The following is an 18,326-nucleotide window of genomic DNA, read 5'->3' as shown; positions in this document are numbered from 1 at the left end:
TGAGACCTTCAGAATGGCTGCACCGTGTGAGCACAACTGAGAGGTGTCCAGGGCTGAGACCTTAAGAATGGCTGCACCGTGTGAGCACAGCTTAGATGTGTCCAGGGCTGAGACATTCAGAATGGCTGCACCGTGTGAGCACAACTGAGAGGTGTCCAGGGCTGAGACCTTAAGAATGGCTGCACCGTGTGAGCACAGCTTAGATGTGTCCAGGGCTGAGACCTTCAGAATGGCTGCACCGTGTGAGCACAACTGAGAGGTGTCCTGGGCTGAGACCTTCAGAATGGCTGCACCGTGTGAGCACAACTGAGAGGTGTCCGGGGCTGAGACCTTCAGAATGGCTGCACCGTGTGAGCACAACTGAGAGGTGCCCTGGGCTGAGACCTTCAGAATGGCTGCACCATGTGAGCACAACTGATAGGTGTCCTGGGCTAAGATCTTCAGAATGGCTGCACCGTGTGAGCACAACCGAGAGGTGTCCAGGACTGAGACCTTCAGAATGGCTGCACCGTGTAAGCCTAACTGAGAGGTGTCCAGGGCTGAGACCTTAAGAATGGCTGCACCGTGTGAGCACAGCTTAGATGTGTCCAGGACTGAGACCTTCAGAATGGCTGCACCGTGTGAGCACAACTGAGAGGTGTCCTGTGCTGAGACCTTCAGAATTGCTGCACCGTGTGAGCATAACTGAGAGGTGTCCTGGGCTAAGATCTTCAGAATGGCTTCACCGTGTGAGCACAACCGAGAGGTGTCCAGGGCTGAGACCTTCAGAATGGCTGCACCGTGTGAGCACAACTGAGAGGTGTCCAGGACTTAGACATTCAGAATGGCTGCACCGTGTGAGCACAACTGAGAGGTGTCCAGGGCTGAGACCTTCAGAATGGCTGCACCGTGTGAGCACAACTGAGAGGTGTCCAGGGCTGAGACCTTCAGAATGGCTGCACTGTGTGAGCAAAACTGAGAGGTGTCCTGGGCTGAGACATTCAGAATGGCTGCACCGTGTGAGCACAAGTGAGAGGTGTCCAGGGCTGAGACCTTCAGAATGGCTGTACCGCGTGAGCACAACTGAGAGGTGTCCAGGTCTGAGACCTTCAGAATGGCTGCACCGTGTGAGCACAACTGAGAGGTGTCCAGGGCTGAGACCTTCAGAATGGCTGCACCGTGTGAGCAAAACTGAGAGGTGTCCTGGGCTGAGACATTCAGAATGGCTGCACCGTGTGAGCACAAGTGAGAGGTGTCCAGGGCTGAGACCTTCAGAATGGCTGCACCGTGTGAGCATAACTGAGAGGTGTCCAGGACTGAGACCTTCAGAATGGCTGCACCGTGTGAGCACAACTGAGAGGTGTCCAGGACTGAGACCTTCAGAATGGCTGCACCGTGTGAGCACAACTGAGAGGTGTCCAGGACTGAGACCTTCAGAATGGCTGCACCGTGTGAGCACAACTGAGAGGTGTCCAGGGCTGAGATCTTCAGAATGGCTGCACCGTGTGAGCACAACTGAGAGGTGTCCTGGGCTGAGACCTTCAGAATGGCTGCACCATGTGAGCACAACTGAGAGGTGTCCAGGGCTGAGACCTTCAGAATGGCTGCACCGTGTGAGCACCACTGAGAGGTGTCCAGGACTGAGACCTTCAGAATGGCTGCACCGTGTGAGCACAACTGAGAGGTGTCCTGGACTGAGACCTTCAGAATGGCTGCACCGTGTGAGCACCACTGAGAGGTGTCCAGGACTGAGACCTTCAGAATGGCTGCACCGTGTGAGCACCACTGAGAGGTGTCCAGGACTGAGACCTTCAGAATGGCTGCACCGTGTGAGCACCACTGAGAGGTGTCCAGGACTGAGACCTTCAGAATGGCTGCACCGTGTGAGCACAACTGAGAGGTGTCCAGGACTGAGACCTTCAGAATGGCTGCACTGTGTGAGCACCACTGAGAGGTGTCCAGGACTGAGACCTTCAGAATGGCTGCACCGTGTGAGCACCACTGAGAGGTGTCCAGGGCTGAGACCTTCAGAATGGCTGCACCGTGTGAGCACCACTGAGAGGTATCCAGGGCTGAGACCTTCAGAATGGCTGCACCGTGTGAGCACAACTGAGAGGTGTCCAGGGCTGAGACCTTCAGAATGGCTGCACCGTGTGAGCACCACTGAGAGGTGTCCAGGACTGAGACCTTCAGAATGGCTGCACCGTGTGAGCACCACTGAGAGGTGTCCAGGACTGAGACCTTCAGAATGGCTGCACCGTGTGAGCACCACTGAGAGGTGTCCAGGACTGAGACCTTCAGAATGGCTGCACCGTGTGAGCACAACTGAGAGGTGTCCAGGGCTGAGACCTTCAGAATGGCTGCACCGTGTGAGCACCACTGAGAGGTATCCAGGGCTGAGACCTTCAGAATGGCTGCACCGTGTGAGCACAACTGAGAGGTGTCCAGGGCTGAGACCTTCAGAATGGCTGCACCGTGTGAGCATAACTGGTTAGTGTTTTTTTGTGTCCCATACTGCAGTGACGCAAACACACTTAGAGATTGTTGTACGTGAGCCTTTTATTATTACAGACGGACACATTCTATATTATTATTACAGACTTATTATATAGTATATTACACATTATATCGTAATTTCACACTCACATTATATAGTATTACCATAGACACATTTCAGATTATTATTACAAAGTCATTATATAATATTACATATACATATTATATAATATTTCACAGACACATTATATTGTATTATTACAGACTGACTCATTATATAATATTATAACAGACGCATGATATAAATTATTACACACACATTATATAGTATTATTACTGACAGACATATTATTCAGTATATTTAAAGACAAATTCAATATATAATATGATCACAGACACATTATATAGTATTATTACACATTATAAAATATTATCTCAGGCAGACCTATTATACTAATCATCATATTTTATATTATAATTCACAGACAGAATCCAGAATGAGCCCCGTGGCCCCGAACTGCTGCAGGTGACATGTTTTTATTATCTATGATATGTGAGGAGCATGTTCTATACTTTTGGGTTTTTACCATGTGTGTTGGAGGGATGTTGTCCTCTCGAATCTGAGGCTTCAGAGGAAATCCAGGAATGGTTTTGGGGCCGTCTGTTCTCTTCGCACTGTGAGCAGCGCAGACTAATAATGCTTTCTTCTTCTGGTCCAGCAGAATGAGACTTCACAGTACATGATGGAAAATCAACAATACAACCTGTTTCTGCCAGTACAGGCCCCACAAAAGCCAGGGCCCTCCATCTACCAGGAGGCGGATCTGTACAGTGTCATACCATAGAGAAAACTCCTCCCCTGCAGACCCGTGTAATGTCTCAGAAGGCAGAACCCTCCATCTACCAGGAGGCAGATCTGTACAGTGTCATACCATAGAGAAAACTCCTCCCCTGCAGAACCGTGTGATGTCTCAGAAGGCAGAACCCTCCATCTACCAGGAGGCAGATCTGTACAGTGTCATGCCATAGAGAAAACTCCTCCCCTGCAGAACCGTGTGATGTCTCAGAAGGAAGAAACCTACATCTACCATGAGGCGGATCTGTATAGTGTCATGCCATAGAGAAAACTCCTCCCCTGCAGAACCGTGTGATGTCTCAGAAGGAAGAACCCTACATCTACCATGAGGCGGATCTGTACAGTGTCATACCATAGAGAAAACTCCTCCCCTGCAGAACCGTGTAATGTCTCAGAAGGCAGAACCCTCCATCTACCAGGAGGCGGATCTGTACAGTCTCATACTATAGAGAAAACTCCTCCCCTGCAGAACCGTGTGATGTCTCAGAAGGAAGAACCCTCCATCTACCAGGAGGCAGATCTGTACAGTGTCATGCCATAGAGAAAACTCCTCCCCTGCAGACCCGTGTGATGTCTCAGAAGGCATTGCCCTCTGCCTTCCAGGAATTGGTACAGTGTCATACCATAGAGAATGGTTGTGACTAAATACTATACTCTGTAAGGACCTGGTCCTTACCAGTGATAGGAAATAGCTGACTCAGTGTGGGTTGACTATTTCCCATGACTGGTAAGGAAATGTTTGCCCCCTAGTGGTCAGGTCCAGAACATAAATAGTATATAGCCGGTTCACAGGGAGTTGGCTAAATCCTCTACTCCATGAGGACCTGGTCCTCACCAGTGATAGGAAATAGCCGACCCTACAGGAGCTGTCCATTTCCATCATGTGGAGGGACCTCTTCTTCTGCCTCGTTGATCTGGTTACTGAACTGTGATGGGATTTAGTTGCTTCTCAATGACTTGCTAAATCGGCTTGTCTGTTAGGACCTGTCAGTGACACCGCTTCTACATGGACGCAGGGTTAGCGTATACAATATAGTTATATAGCTGACTATTGTAGAATAAGCCTCTTTTATGTTTATTTTTATTTCTGAAAAATCTTTACAATAAACAATAAAAAACAACCTATCATGTGACTTCTGAGCACTTGTCTCTGCAGAAATGTCCGGTCCTGTCATATTCATGGTAAAGCGCTTTACAGAAACATCTGGTCATGTGATCTCTGTACTTTCCTAGAAATTAAAGGGGTTATCCGATATCGAAAATATCCCCGCCAATGCCCGGGCCTGCGGCAACGTGTTGCTTTTTATGCTTGTGTGTGCACTCCCCCTTCTGTCTGGTGGCCGTGGGGTTAATGTCTTCCTGGGCGTGGTCTCCAGGCTCTATTTATCCTTGTGTTTTGAGCCTGAGATCTAGGTTTGTCTCCTTGGTGTGTGTTGGGGTGTTGATGTTCCTGGACTCCATCTGTCCAGTCTGTGGGCCATCCTAGTTGAACATCAATGTCACCCCCTTGTTTCTATGCTCTATCACCTACCCTTACCTGTTGTTGTGTTTGGTGCAGGTTTATGTTATGCCTGGCATGGTTGCTAGCCCTCCCCTTGTCTGTCTATGCCTCCGGAAGGGGTCCCCATTGGTATCCCCGAGGGGTGAACCTAGGGCCCCTTTCACACGGGCAAGAATTCCACACAGGTGCAATGCGTGATGTGAACGCATCGCACCTGCACTGAATCCGGACCCATTCACTTCTATGGGGCTGTGCACATGAGCAGTGATTTTCACGCATCATTTGTGCATTGCATGAAAATCACAGCATGCTTTATATTGTGCGTTTTTCACTCAAGGCAGGCCCCATAGAAGTAAATGGGGCTGCGTCAAAATCGCAAGCAAGTGCGGATGCAGTGCAATTTTCACGCATGGTTGCTAGGTAACGATCGGGATGGGGACCTGATCTTTATTATTTTCCCTTATAGCATGGTTATAAGGGAAAATAATAGCATTCTTAATACAGAATGCTTAGTAAAATAATGATGGAGGGGTTAAAAAAAAATTCTAAATAATTTAACTCACCTCATCCATGCAGCCCGGCTTCTCTTCTGTCTTCTTCTTTGATGAAAAGGACCTGTGGTGACGTCACTGTGCTCATCACATGGTCCATCACATGGTGATGGATCATGTAATGGACCATGTGATGAGCGCAGTGACATCACCACAGGTCCTTTTCCCTCACAGATGAAGACAGAAGAGAAGCCGGGCTGCGCGAACAAGTGGATGAGGTAAGTAAAATTTTATTTTATTTTTTAACCCCTCCATCCCTAATTTATTTAGCATTCTGTATTCAGAATGCTATTATTTTCCTGTGTAACCATGTTATAAGGGAAAATAATAAAATCTACACAACACAGATCCCAAACCCAAACTTCTGTGAAGAAGTCCGGGTTCGGGTCTGGGTACCAAACATGCCGATTTTTCTCATGCGCGTGCAAAACGCATTAAAATGCTTTGCACTCATGGGGGAAAATCATGCATTTTCCCGCAACGCACCCGCATCTATTCCCGCACGTCACCCGCAACTCCCATGTGAACCCAGCCTAAAGTTTAGGAGCAGCCTTGTATCCTCTGTAGTATATATACAGTATAATGTCCTCTGTAGTATATATATACACTATACTGTCCTCTATAGTATATATAGTATACTGTCCTTTGTAGTATATATACAGTATAATGTTCTCTGTAGTATATATACACAGTATACTGTCCTCTGTAGTGTATATATATAGTATACTGTCCTTTGTAGTATATATACAGTATAATGTTCTCTGTAGTATATATACACAGTATACTGTCCTCTGTAGTGTATATATACAGTATACTGTCCTCTGTAGTGTATATATACAGTATACTGTCCTCTGTAGTATGTATACAGTATACTGTCCTCTGTAGTATATATACAGTATACTGTCCTCTGTAGGGTATATATACAGTATACTGTCCTCTGTAGTATATATACAGTATACTGTCCTCTGTAGTGTATATATACAGTATACTGTCCTCTGTAGTATATATACAGTATACTGTCCTCTGTAGTGTATATATACAGTGTAGTCCTCTGTAGTATATATACAGCATACTGTCTTCTGTAGTATATATATATATACAGTATACTGTCCTCTGTAGTATATATACAGTATACTGTCCTCTATAGTATATATACAGTATACTGTCCTCTGTAGTATATATATACAGTATACTGTCCTCTGTAGTATATGTACAGTATACTCTCCTCTGTGGTATATATGTACAGTATACTCTCCTCTGTGGCATATATATACAGTATACTGTCCTCTGTGGCATATATATACAGTATACTGTCCTCTGTAGTATATATACAGTATACTGTCCTCTATAGTATATATACAGTATACTGTCCTCTGTAGTATATATATACAGTATACTGTCCTCTGTAGTATATGTACAGTATACTCTGCTCTGTAGTATATGTACAGTATACTCTCCTCTGTGGTATATATGTACAGTATACTCTCCTCTGTGGTATATATATACAGTATACTGTCCTCTGTAGTATATATACAATATACTGTCCTCTGTGGTGTATATATACACTACGTGCAGAATTATTAGGCAAATGAGTATTTTGACCACATCATCCTCTTTCTGCATGTTGTCTTACTCCAAGCTGTATAGGCTCGAAAGCCTACTACCAATTAAGCATATTAGGTGATGTGCATCTCTGTAATGAGAAGGGGTGTGGTCTAATGACATCAACACCCTATATCAGGTGTGCATAATTATTAGGCAACTTCCTTTCCTTTGGCAAAATGGGTCAAAAGAAGGACTTGACAGGCTCAGAAAAGTCAGAAATAGTGAGATATCTTGCAGAGGGATGCAGCACTCTTAAAATTGCAAAGCTTCTGAAGCGCGATCATCGAACAATCAAGCGTTTCATTCAAAATAGTCAACAGGGTCGCAAGAAGCGTGTGGAAAAACCAAGGCGCAAAATAACTGCCCATGAACTGAGAAAAGTCAAGCGTGCAGCTGCCAAGATGCCACTTGCCACCAGTTTGGCCATATTTCAGAGCTGCAACATCACTGGAGTGCCCAAAAGCACAAGGTGTGCAATACTCAGAGACATGGCCAAGGTAAGAAAGGCTGAAAGACGACCACCACTGAACAAGACACACAAGCTGAACGTCAAGACTGGGCCAAGAACTATCTCAAGACTGATTTTTCTAAGGTTTTATGGACTGATGAAATGAGAGTGAGTCTTGATGGGCCAGATGGCTGGATTGGTAAAGGGCAGAGAGCTCCAGTCCGACTCAGACGCCAGCAAGGTGGAGGTGGAGTACTGCTTTGGGCTGGTATCATCAAAGATGAGCTTGTGGGGCCTTTTTGGGTTGAGGATGGAGTCAAGCTCAACTCCCAGTCCTACTGCCAGTTTCTGGAAGACACCTTCTTCAAGCAGTGGTACAGGAAGAAGTCTGCAAGGTAAGAAAAACATGATTTTCATGCAGGACAATGCTCCATCACACGCGTCCAAGTACTCCACAGCGTGGCTGGCAAGAAAGGGTATAAAAGAAGAAAATCTAATGACATGGCCTCCTTGTTCACCTGATCTGAACCCCAGTGAGAACCTGTGGTCGATCATCAAATGTGAGATTTACAAGGAGGGAAAACAGTCCACCTCTCTGAACAGTGTCTGGGAGGCTGTGGTTGCTGCTGCACGCAATGTTGATGGTGAACAGATCAAAACACTGACAGAATCCATGGATGGCAGCTTTTGAGTGTCCTTGCAAAGAAAGGTGGCTATATTGGTCACTGATTTGTTTTTGTTTTGTTTTTGAATGTCAGAAATGTATATTTGTGAATGTTGAGATGTTATATTGGTTTCACTGGTAAAAATAAATCATTGAAATGGGTATATATTTGTTTTTTGTTAAGTTGCCTAATAATTATGCACAGTAATAGTCACCTGCACACACAGATATCCCCCTAAAATAGCTAAAACTAAAAACAAACTAAAAACTACTTCCAAAAATATTCAGCTTTGATATTAATGAGTTTTTTGGGTTCATTGAGAACATGGTTGTTGTTCAATAATAAAATTAATCCTCAAAAATACAACTTGGCTAATAATTCTGCACTCCCTGTATATATATATATATATATATATACAGTATACTGTCCTCTGTAGTATATATACAATATACTGTCCTCTGTGGTGTATATATATATATATATATAGTATACTGTCCTCTGTAGTATATATATATAGTATACTGTCCTCTGCAGTGTAAATATATATATATACAGTATATTGGACCGTTTCAGCAGACAAGGGGTTAAAATCCGTTTAGGCGATATGCCCCTTTCTGAGAGACAGGCACAGCTACTGCAGAACACCAAACTCCCGAACTGGATACAAAATAGCACTCCAAACTGGAACCTCGCGAATAGCTGCTAGCAGTCGAACAGGAAAAGCATACAATCAGCTTACACTCCTGGCAATCAGTCTCTAACAGCATACAGGGAATCCCCCCAATAACGAGACAAGGCTCCGTGTTGAGGGTCAAGCATTGGTCTGACGTGCTGGCACACCCTGCCTGGTTTTTATTACAGTTGTTGCAAATACAGGACAGATACAACACATCCCCACAACGCATCATGGTTTCCTCCTCTCTGTCCTGGAGACAACCGAAGAGCAATCCAATTATCTCTCAGGACAAAGGGAAATCGCCAATACACATGTGGAGACAACAGGACAGACATCACCATTTAAACACACAATGGGACAATGGCACAATGGGACAATGGAACACACCCAGCATTTTCCTCCCCTCTGTCTATCCACCCAACTGTCTCCCAAGCTGACAAGTTACACAAACATATATATACGCTTGGTTCTTTAAAGTGGTATACCCATATGCCCTAACATCATACGTACAGGAATTACCATATATAGTGGCTGGGTTTGCCACAGGGCCATAATCAAGAGGCTTTTAAACAGGCCTCCCCAAAACCCAGTGGCGAGGTTGGTTTCGCCACACATCTCCCCCTCCCAGGGAAGACTAACCAGATACCTGACCTCACGGTCAGTACCTGAGTTAGTCTGGCAGTCCAACCACAACCCAATACTGGATCTGTTGAATCTTGGGGCCTGGCTCTGTTCTGTATGTCCCCAGCTGTTGAGTGGGCATCTGCTACTCCTTGCTTTGTGGTTCTCCAGCTTGGAGTTGTAGGTACTTGGTGGGCAGAGGCCGACTGTGCTCTGCCCAGATGCCAGCTCTTCTGCTGGGGATGCCTGTGGGAAGTCAGTCTCTGGACAAGAGGATAGGGGAGGGCAGAGGCCAACTGCGCTCTGCCCTGATGCCAGCTCTTCTGCTGGGGTGAGGGGGATACAAGCCAGTCCTGTAACAAGGGGGTTGGTGGAGCAGAGGCTAGTGGCTCTCTGCCCTGATGCCAGCTCTTCCGCTGGGAAGGGATCAGAGGGTATTGCAGGCTCATCCCCTGCCCCCAGAACTCGGTTGGGAAGTAGCTGGGAAGGGGAGGGCTCGCTTACCTCCTCCTCCTGGTATCCCTGCGGAGATGGCTGGAGATATGGTTGTTTGAGGGGGAGACCGACTGTCTCATCTTTGGCTAAACAGCCCCGTTGCTGGGGGACAGGACCGACTGTCCCTACCCCCTGTGCTGTAAGTGCAGAGACCACGGTCCCATCTGCACAGTTGTGGGGCTTACTGTCTCCCCCTGGTAAGTTAAGCTGCCGCTGGGGAATGGAGACTAGGCTCCCAGTTCCCAACAAATCCTTCTGTTGCTGTGGGATAGAGACTGGGCTCCCAATTCCCAACAACTCAATCTGCTGCTGGGGGACAGGACTGACTGTCTCTGCCCCCTGTAACTCAGCCTGCCGCTGGGAAATGGAGACTGGGCTCCCAATTCCCTGTAAATCGCACAGCCGCTGGGGAATGGAGACTGGGCTCCCAATTCCCTGTAAATTACGGATCCGCCGCTGGGGAGAGGTGGTAGCAAGCTCCTCTCCCATACATACTTCCATACTCTGTGGAGGGAGACCGACCGCCTCCGCTCCCAATACAGTGTCCTGCTGCTGGGGAAAGGAGACTGGGCTCTCTATTCCCTGCTGGACACTCTGCCGCTGGGGAATGGAGACTGGGCTCCCAATTCCCGGCACATCACTCGGCCGCTGGGGAATGGAGACTGGGCTCCCAATTCCCAAAAAATCATGCTGCTGCTGGGGGGCAGGAACAACTACCTCTGCCCCCTGTAACTCAGTCTGCCGCTGTGGAGGGAGGACGCTGCTCTCCTGTCCCTGCATTTCACACTGCCGCTGGGGAATAGAGACTGGGCTCCCAATTCCCTGCAGGACCGGTGGAGAGACCTCGGTCCCATCTCTACCGGCCACCTGGGGTCCTTCCCAGTAACGCTCTACAATATCTGCCCAGCTGAATGGGTCTGGATCTGGGTCTGTCACCTTACTGTCCTGCTGAGCCTTCCCAATGGAGTGGAAGAGATCTCGGTAGTCCTGCTCCAGTTCCCACTCCAGGGTTGCTAGGTGAGCCAGGTCTTGCTCCACCTCATGGGTCATCCCACTGCTGCCACCAATTGTAACGGACCGTTTCAGCAGACAAGGGGTTAAAATCCGTTTAGGCAACATGCCCCTTTCTGAGAGACAGGCACAGCTACTGCAGAACACCAAACTCCCGAACTGGATACAAAATAGCACTCCAAACTGGAACCTTGCGAATAGCTGCTAGCAGACGAACAGGAAAAACATACAAGCAGCTTACACTCCTGGCAATCAGTCTCTAACAGCATACAGGGAATCCCCCCAATAACGAGACAAGGCTCCGTGTTGAGGGTCAAGCAGTGGTCTGACTGTACTTCAAGTACAGCCTCTTTTATTCATAAAAAAAAAACATAGTACTGCCCACAGGGTTTTGAAATCCAACCAATCAATATCTTACAACACACACAATGCAAGTACAGCAACCAATCGTTCACGCCCCCTAGAGGACCAGAAGGGAGACTGCAACACAGAACAGATACAACACATCCCCACAATGCATCATGGTTTCCTCCTCTCTGTCCTGGAGACAACTGAAGAGTAATCCAATTATCTCTCAGGACAAAGGGAAATCGCCAATACACATGTGGAGACAATAGGACAGACATCACCATTTAAACACACAATGGCACAATGAGACAATGGAAACACACCCAGCATTTTACTCCCCTCTGTCTATCCACCCAACTGTCTCCCAAGCTGACAAGTTACACAAACATATATACGCTTGGTTCTTTAAAGTGGTATACCCATATGCCCTAACATCATACGTACAGGAATTACCGCATATAGTGGCTGGGTTTGCCACAGGGCCATAATCCCGAAGCAAGAGGCTTTTAAACAGGCCTCTCCAAAACCCAGTGGCGAGGTTGGTTTCGCCACATTCCCGATTTAATAGTAAAAATAATAAACGTTAATTTTTAAGCAACCAGAAACGGGAAACCAGTAGCCTTTGGCTAATTGAACCTTATCAGTACAGAGGGTGCACCATCAGTGCCTGTTTCTAGTACAGAGGGTGCACCATCAGTGCCTGCTTCCAGTACAGAGGGTGCATCAACAGAGGATGCTTCCTGTACAGAGGGTGCAACATCTTTGCCTGCTTCCAGTACAGAGGGTGCACCAGCAGAGGATGCTTCCTGTACAGAGGGTGCACCAGCAGAGAATGTTTTCTATTCAGAGGGTGCACCATCAGTGCCTGCTTCAAGAAGAGAGGGTGCACCAGCCAATGCTGCTACCTTTACAGAGGGTGCAACAGTAGAGGCTGCATCCTATACAGAGGCTGCACCAGCAGAGGCTGCTTCGTATACAGAGGGTGCATCTTTAGAAGCTGCTGCCAGTTAAGAGGGTGCACCAGGAGAGGCTGCTTCCTATACAAAGCATGCATCTTTAGAAGCTCTTTCCAGTACAGAGGGTGCACCAGCAGAGGCTACTTCCAGTACAGAGGCTGCTTCCAGTACAGAGGGTGTACCTGCAGAGGCTGCTTCATATACAAAGGGTGCATCTTTAGAAGCTCTTTCCAGTAGAGAGGGTGCACCAGCAGAGGCTGCTTCCTATAGATGGTGCACCAGCAGAGGCTGCTTCCTATACAGAGGGTGCACCAGCAGAGGCTGCTTCCTATACAAAGGGTGCATCTTTAGAAGCTCTTTCCAGTAGAGAGGGTGCACCAGCAGAGGCTGCTTCCTATAGATGGTGCACCAGCAGAGGCTGCTTCCTATCCAGAGGGTGCACCAGCAGAGTTTGCTTCCTATACAGAGGGTGCACCAGCAGAAGCTGCTTACTGTACAGAGGCTGCTTCCAGTACAAAGGCTGCTTACTGTACAGAGGGTGCACCAGCAGGGTCTTCTTCCTATTCAAAGAGTGCACTAGCAGAGGATGCTTCCCATAGAAAGTGCACCAGCAGAGGCTGCATCCTATACAGAGGGTGCACCAGCAGAGGCTGCTTCCTATACAGAGGGTGCACCAGCAGAGGCTGTTTCCAGTACAGAGGGTGCTCCATCAGAGGCTGCTTCCTATACAGAGGGTGCACTAGCATCGGCTGCTTCCTATCCAGAGGGTGCACCAGCTGAGGCTGCTTCCTATACAGAGGGTGCACCAGCAGAGGCTGCTTCCTATCCAGAGGGTGCACCAGCAGAAGCTGCTTCCTATACAGAGGGTGTACCAGCAGAGGCTGCTTCTTATACAGAGGGTGCACCAACAGGAGCTGTTTCCAGTACAGAGGGTGCACCAGCAGAGGCTGCTTCCTATACAGAGGGTGCACCATCAGAGGCTGCTTCCTATACAGAGGGTGCACCATCAGAGGCTGCTTCCAGTACAGAGAGTGCACCATCAGTGCCTGCTTCCAGTACAGAAGGTGCACCATCAGTGCCTGCTTCCAGTACAGAGGGTGCCCCATCAGTGCCTGCTTCCAGTACAGAGGGTGCACCATCAGTGCATGCTTCCAGTACAGAGGGTACACCATCAGTGCCTGCTTCCAGTACAGCGGGTGCACCAGCAGAGGATGCTTCCAGTACAGAGGGTGCACCATCAGTGCATGCTTCCAGTACAGAGGGTACACCATCAGTGCCTGCTTCCAGTACAGCGGGTGCACCAGCAGAGGATGCTTCCAGTACAGAGGGTGCACCATCAGTGCATGCTTCCAGTACAGAGGGTACACCATCAGTGCCTGCTTCCAGTACAGAGGGTGCACCAGCAGAGGATGCTTCCAGTACAGAGGGCGCACCATCAGTGCCTGCTACTTGTACAGAGGGTGCACCATCAGTGCCTGCTTCCAGTACAGAGGGTGCACCATCAGTGCCTGCTTCCAGTACAGAGGGTGCACCATCAGTGCCTGCTTCCAGTACAGAGGGTGCACCATCAGTGCCTGCTTCCAGTACAGAGGGTGCACCATCAGTGCCTGCTTCCAGTACAGAGGGTGCACCAGCAGAGGATGCTTCCTGTACAGAGGGTGCACCAGCAGAGAAAGCTTCCAGTACAGAGGGTGCATCATCAGTGCCTGCTTCCAGTTCAGAGGGTGCACCATCAGTGCCTGTTTCCAGTACAGAGGGTGCACCATCAGTGCCTGCTTCCAGTACAGAGGGTGCACCATCAGTGCTTGCTTCCAGTACAGAGGGTGCACCATCAGTGCCTGCTTCCAGTACAGAGGTTGCACCAGCAGAGTCTTCTTCCTATTCAAAGAGTGCACTAGCAGAGGCTGCTTCCCATAGAAAGTGCACCAGCAGAGGCTGCTTCCTATACAGAGGGTGCACCAGCAGAGGCTGCTTCCTATACAGAGGGTGCTTCCAGTACAGAGGGTGTACCTGCAGAGGCTGCTTCCAGTACAGAGGGTGCACCAGCAGAGGCTGCTTCTTATACAGAGGGTGCACCAGCAGAGGCTGTTTCCAGTACAGAGGGTGCACCAGCAGAGGCTGCTTCCTATCCAGAGGGTGCACCAGCTGAGGCTGCTTCCTATACAGAGGGTGCACCAGCAGAGGCTGCTTCCTATCCAGAGGGTGCACCAGCAGAGGCTGCTTCCTATCCAGAGGGTGCACCAGCAGAGGCTGATTCCTATACAGAGGTTGTACCAGCAGAGGCTGCTTCCTATACAGAGGGTGCACCAACAGGAGCTGTTTCCAGTACAGAGGGTGCACCATCAGTGCCTGCTTCTAGTACAGAGGGTGCACCATCAGTGCCTGCTTCCAGTACAGAGGGTGCACCATCAGTGCCTGCTTCCAGTACAGAGGGTGCACCATCAGTGCCTACTTCCAGTACAGAGGGTGCACCATCAGTGCCTGCTTCCAGTACAGAGGGTGCACCATCAGTGTCTGCTTCCAGTACAGAGGGTGCACCATCAGTGTCTGCTTCCAGGACAGAGGGTGCACCATCAGTGCTGGCTTCCAGTACAGAGGGTGCACCATCAGTGCCGGCTTCCAGTACAAAGGGTGCACCATCAGTGCCTGCTTCCAGTACAGAGGGTGCACCATCAGTGCCTGCTTCCAGTACAGAGGGTGCACCATTAGTGCCTGCTTCCAGTACAGAGGGTGCACCATCAGTGCCTGCTTCCAGTACAGAGGGTGCACCATCAGTGCCTGCTTCCAGTACAGAGGGTGCACCATCAGTGCCTGCTTCCAGTACAGAGGGTGCACCATCAGTGCCTGCTTCCAGTACAGAGGGTGCCCCATCAGTGCCTGCTGCAAGTACAGAGGGTGCACCATCAGTGCCTGCTTCAAGTACAGAGGGTGCACCATCAGTGCCTGCTTCCAGTACAGAGGGTGCACCATCAGTGCATGCTTCCAGTACAGAGGGTGCACCATCAGTGCCTGCTTCCAGTACAGAGGGTGCACCATCAGTGCCTGCTTCCAGTACAGAGGGTGCACCATCAGTGCCTGCTTCTAGTACAGAGGGTGCACCATCAGTGCCTGCTTCCAGTACAGAGGGTGCACCATCAGTGCCTGCTTCTAGTACAGAGGGTACACCATCAGTGCCTGCTTCCAGTACAGAGGGTACACCATCAGTGCCTGCTTCCAGTACAGAGGGTGCACCATCAGTGCCTGCTTCCAGTACAGAGGGTGCACGATCAGTGCCTGCTTCTAGTACAGAGGGTACACCATCAGTGCCTGCTTCCAGTACAGAGGGTGCACCATCAGTGCCTGCTTCCAGTACAGAGGGTGCACGATCAGTGCCTGCTTCCAGTACAGAGGGTGCACCATCCGTGCCTGCTTCCAGTACAGAGGGTGCACCATCAGTGCCTGCTTCCAGTACAGAGGGTGCACCAGCAGTGCATGCTTCAAGTACAGAGGGTGCACCATCAGTGCCTGCTTCCAGTACAGAGGGTGCACCATTAGTGCCTGCTTCTAGTACAGAGGGTGCACCATCAGTGCTTGCTTCCAGTACAGAGGGTGCACCATCAGTGCCTGCTTCTAGTACAGAGGGTGCACCATCAGTGCCTGCTTCCAGTACAGAGGGTGCACCATCAGTGCCTGCTTCCAGTACAGAGGGTGCAGCAACAGTGCCTGCTTCCAGTACAGAGGGTGCACCAGCAGTGCCTGCTTCCAGTACAGAGGGTACGCCATCAGTGCCTGCTTCCAGTACAGAGGGTGCACCATCAGTGCCTGCTTCCAGTACAGAGGGTGCACCATCAGTGCCTGCTTCCAGTACAGAGGGTGCACCATCAGTGCCTGCTTCCAGTACAGAGGGTGCAACATCAGTGCCTGCTTCCAGTACAGAGGGTGCCCCATCAGTGCCTGCTTCCAATACAGAGGGTGCACCATCAGTGCCTGCTTCCAGTAGAGGGTGCCCCATCAGTGCCTGCTTCCAGTACAGAGGGTGCACCAACAGTGCCTGCTTCCAGTACAGAGGGTGCACCATCAGTGCCTGCTTCCAGTACAGAGGGTGCACCATCAGTGCCTGCTTCTAGTACAGAGGGTGCACCATCAGTGCTTGCTTCCAGTACAGAGGGTGCACCATCAGTGCCTGCTTCCAGTACAGAGGGTGCACCATCAGTGCCTGCTTCCAGTACAGAGGGTTCACCATCAGTGCCTGCTTCCAGTACAGAGGGTGCACCATCAGTGCCTGCTTCCAGTACAGAGGGTTCACCATCAGTGCCTGCTTCCAGTACAGAGGGTTCACCATCAGTGCCTGCTTCCTATACAGAGGGTGCACCATCAGTGCCTGCTTCCAGTACAGTGGGTGCACCATCAGTGCCTGCTTCCAGTACAGAGGGTGCACCATCAGTGCCTGCTTCCAGTACAGAGGGTGCACCAGCAGAGCATGCTTCTTTTACAGATGGTGCACCATCAGTGCCTGCTTCCAGTACAGAGAGTGCACCATCAGTGCCTGCTTCCAGTACAGAGGGTGCACCATCAGTGCCTGCTTCCAGTACAGAGGGTGCACCATCAGTGCCTGCTTCCAGTACAGAGGGTGCACCATCAGTGCCTGCTTCCAGTACAGAGGGTGCACCATCAGTGCCTGCTTCCAGTACAGAGGGTGCCCCAGCAGAGAAAGCTTCCAGTACAGAGGGTGCACCAGCAGAGGATACTTCCAGTACAGAGAGTGCACCATCAGTGCCTGCCTCAAGTACAGAGGGTTTACCATCAGTGCCTGCTTCCAGTACAGAGGGTGCACCATCAGTGCCTGCTTCCAGTACAGAGGGTGCACCATCAGTGCCTGCTTCCAGTACAGAGGGTGCACCATCAGTGCATGCTTCCAGTACAAAGGGTGCATCATCAGTGCCTGCTTCCAGTACAGAGGGTGCACCATCAGTGCCTGCTTCCAGTACAGAGGGTGCACCATCAGTGCCTGCTTCCAGTACAGAGGGTTCACCATCAGTGCCTGCTTCCAGTACAGAGGGTGCACCATCAGTGCCTGCTTCCAGTACAGAGGGTGCACCATCAGTGCCTGCTTCCAGTACAGAGGGTGCACCATCAGTGCATGCTTCCAGTACAAAGGGTGCATCATCAGTGCCTGCTTCCAGTACAGAGGGTGCACCATCAGTGCCTGCTTCCAGTACAGAGGGTGCACCATCAGTGCCTGCTTCCTGTACAGAGGGTGCACCATGAGTGCCTGCTTCCAGTACAGAGGGTGCACCAGCAGAGGATGCTTCCAGTACAGAGGGTGCACCAGCAGAGAATGCTTCCAGTACATAGGGTGCACCTTCAGTGCCTGCTTCCAGTACAGAGGGTGCACCATCAGTGCCTGCTTCCAGTACAGAGGGTGCACCAGCAGTGCCTGCTTCCAGTACAGAGGGTGCACCATCAGTGCCTGCTACCAGTACAGAGGGTACACCATCAGTGCCTGCTTCCTATAGAGGGTGCACCAGCAGAGGCTGCATCCTATCCAGAGGGTGCTTCCAGTACAGAGGGTGCACCAGCAGAGGCTGCTTCCTATAGAGGGTGCACCAGCAGAGGCTGCTTCCTATACAGAGGGTGCATCAGCAGAGGCTGCTTCCTATTCAGAGGCTGCTTCCTATAGAGGGTGCACCAGCAGAGGCTGCTTTCTATAGAGGGTGCACCAGCAGGAGCTGCTTACTCTACAGAGGTTGCTTCCTGTCCAGAGGTTGTACCTGTAGAGGCTGTTTTCAGTACAGAGGCTGCTTCTTATACAGAGAGTGCACCAGCAGAGGCTGCTTCCTATACAGAGGCTGCTTCCTATAGAGGGTGCACCAGCAGAGGCTGCTTCCAGTACAGAGGGTGCACCAGCAGAGGCTGCTTCCTATACAGAGGGTGCACTAGCAGAGGCTGCTTCCTATACAGAGGGTGCACCAGCAGAGGCTGCTCTCTATACAGAGGGTGCACCAGCAGAGGCTGTTTCCAGTACAGAGGGTGCACCAGCAGAGGCTGCTTCCTATACAGAGGGTGCACCAGCAGAGGGTGCTTCCTATACAGAGGGTGCACCAGCAGAGGCTGTTTCCAGTACAGAGTGTGCACCAGC

The 18,326-nt window shown here is 50.0% G+C and overlaps 1 protein-coding gene across 8 annotated transcripts in view; it reads left to right on the top strand.

The window, feature by feature from the left end:
* Positions 1–4,450, top strand: part of LOC122922900 (natural cytotoxicity triggering receptor 3-like) — a 136,906-nt gene extending 132,456 nt beyond the window's left edge. For 3 of the 8 annotated variants that reach the window (XM_044273666.1, XM_044273671.1, XM_044273664.1), the window contains 2 exons: positions 2,961–3,001; positions 3,198–4,450. In XM_044273666.1, the coding sequence (XP_044129601.1) occupies positions 2,961–3,001; positions 3,198–3,219 (63 nt within the window). In that variant the 3' untranslated portion in view covers positions 3,220–4,450. Of the gene's footprint in view, positions 1–2,960; positions 3,002–3,194 lie in introns of all 8 variants that reach the window. The other 5 variants (XM_044273665.1, XM_044273670.1, XM_044273663.1 and 2 more) reach the window with 3 other exon arrangements.
* The last annotated feature ends 13,876 nt before the right edge of the window (positions 4,451–18,326 follow it).

Source organism: Bufo gargarizans, unplaced genomic scaffold, assembly GCF_014858855.1.
Source record: "Bufo gargarizans isolate SCDJY-AF-19 unplaced genomic scaffold, ASM1485885v1 original_scaffold_1028_pilon, whole genome shotgun sequence".
NCBI lineage: Eukaryota > Metazoa > Chordata > Amphibia > Anura > Bufonidae > Bufo > Bufo gargarizans.
Note: the sequence above shows the minus strand (reverse complement) of the source record. Positions and strands in the feature narration are given on the sequence as shown.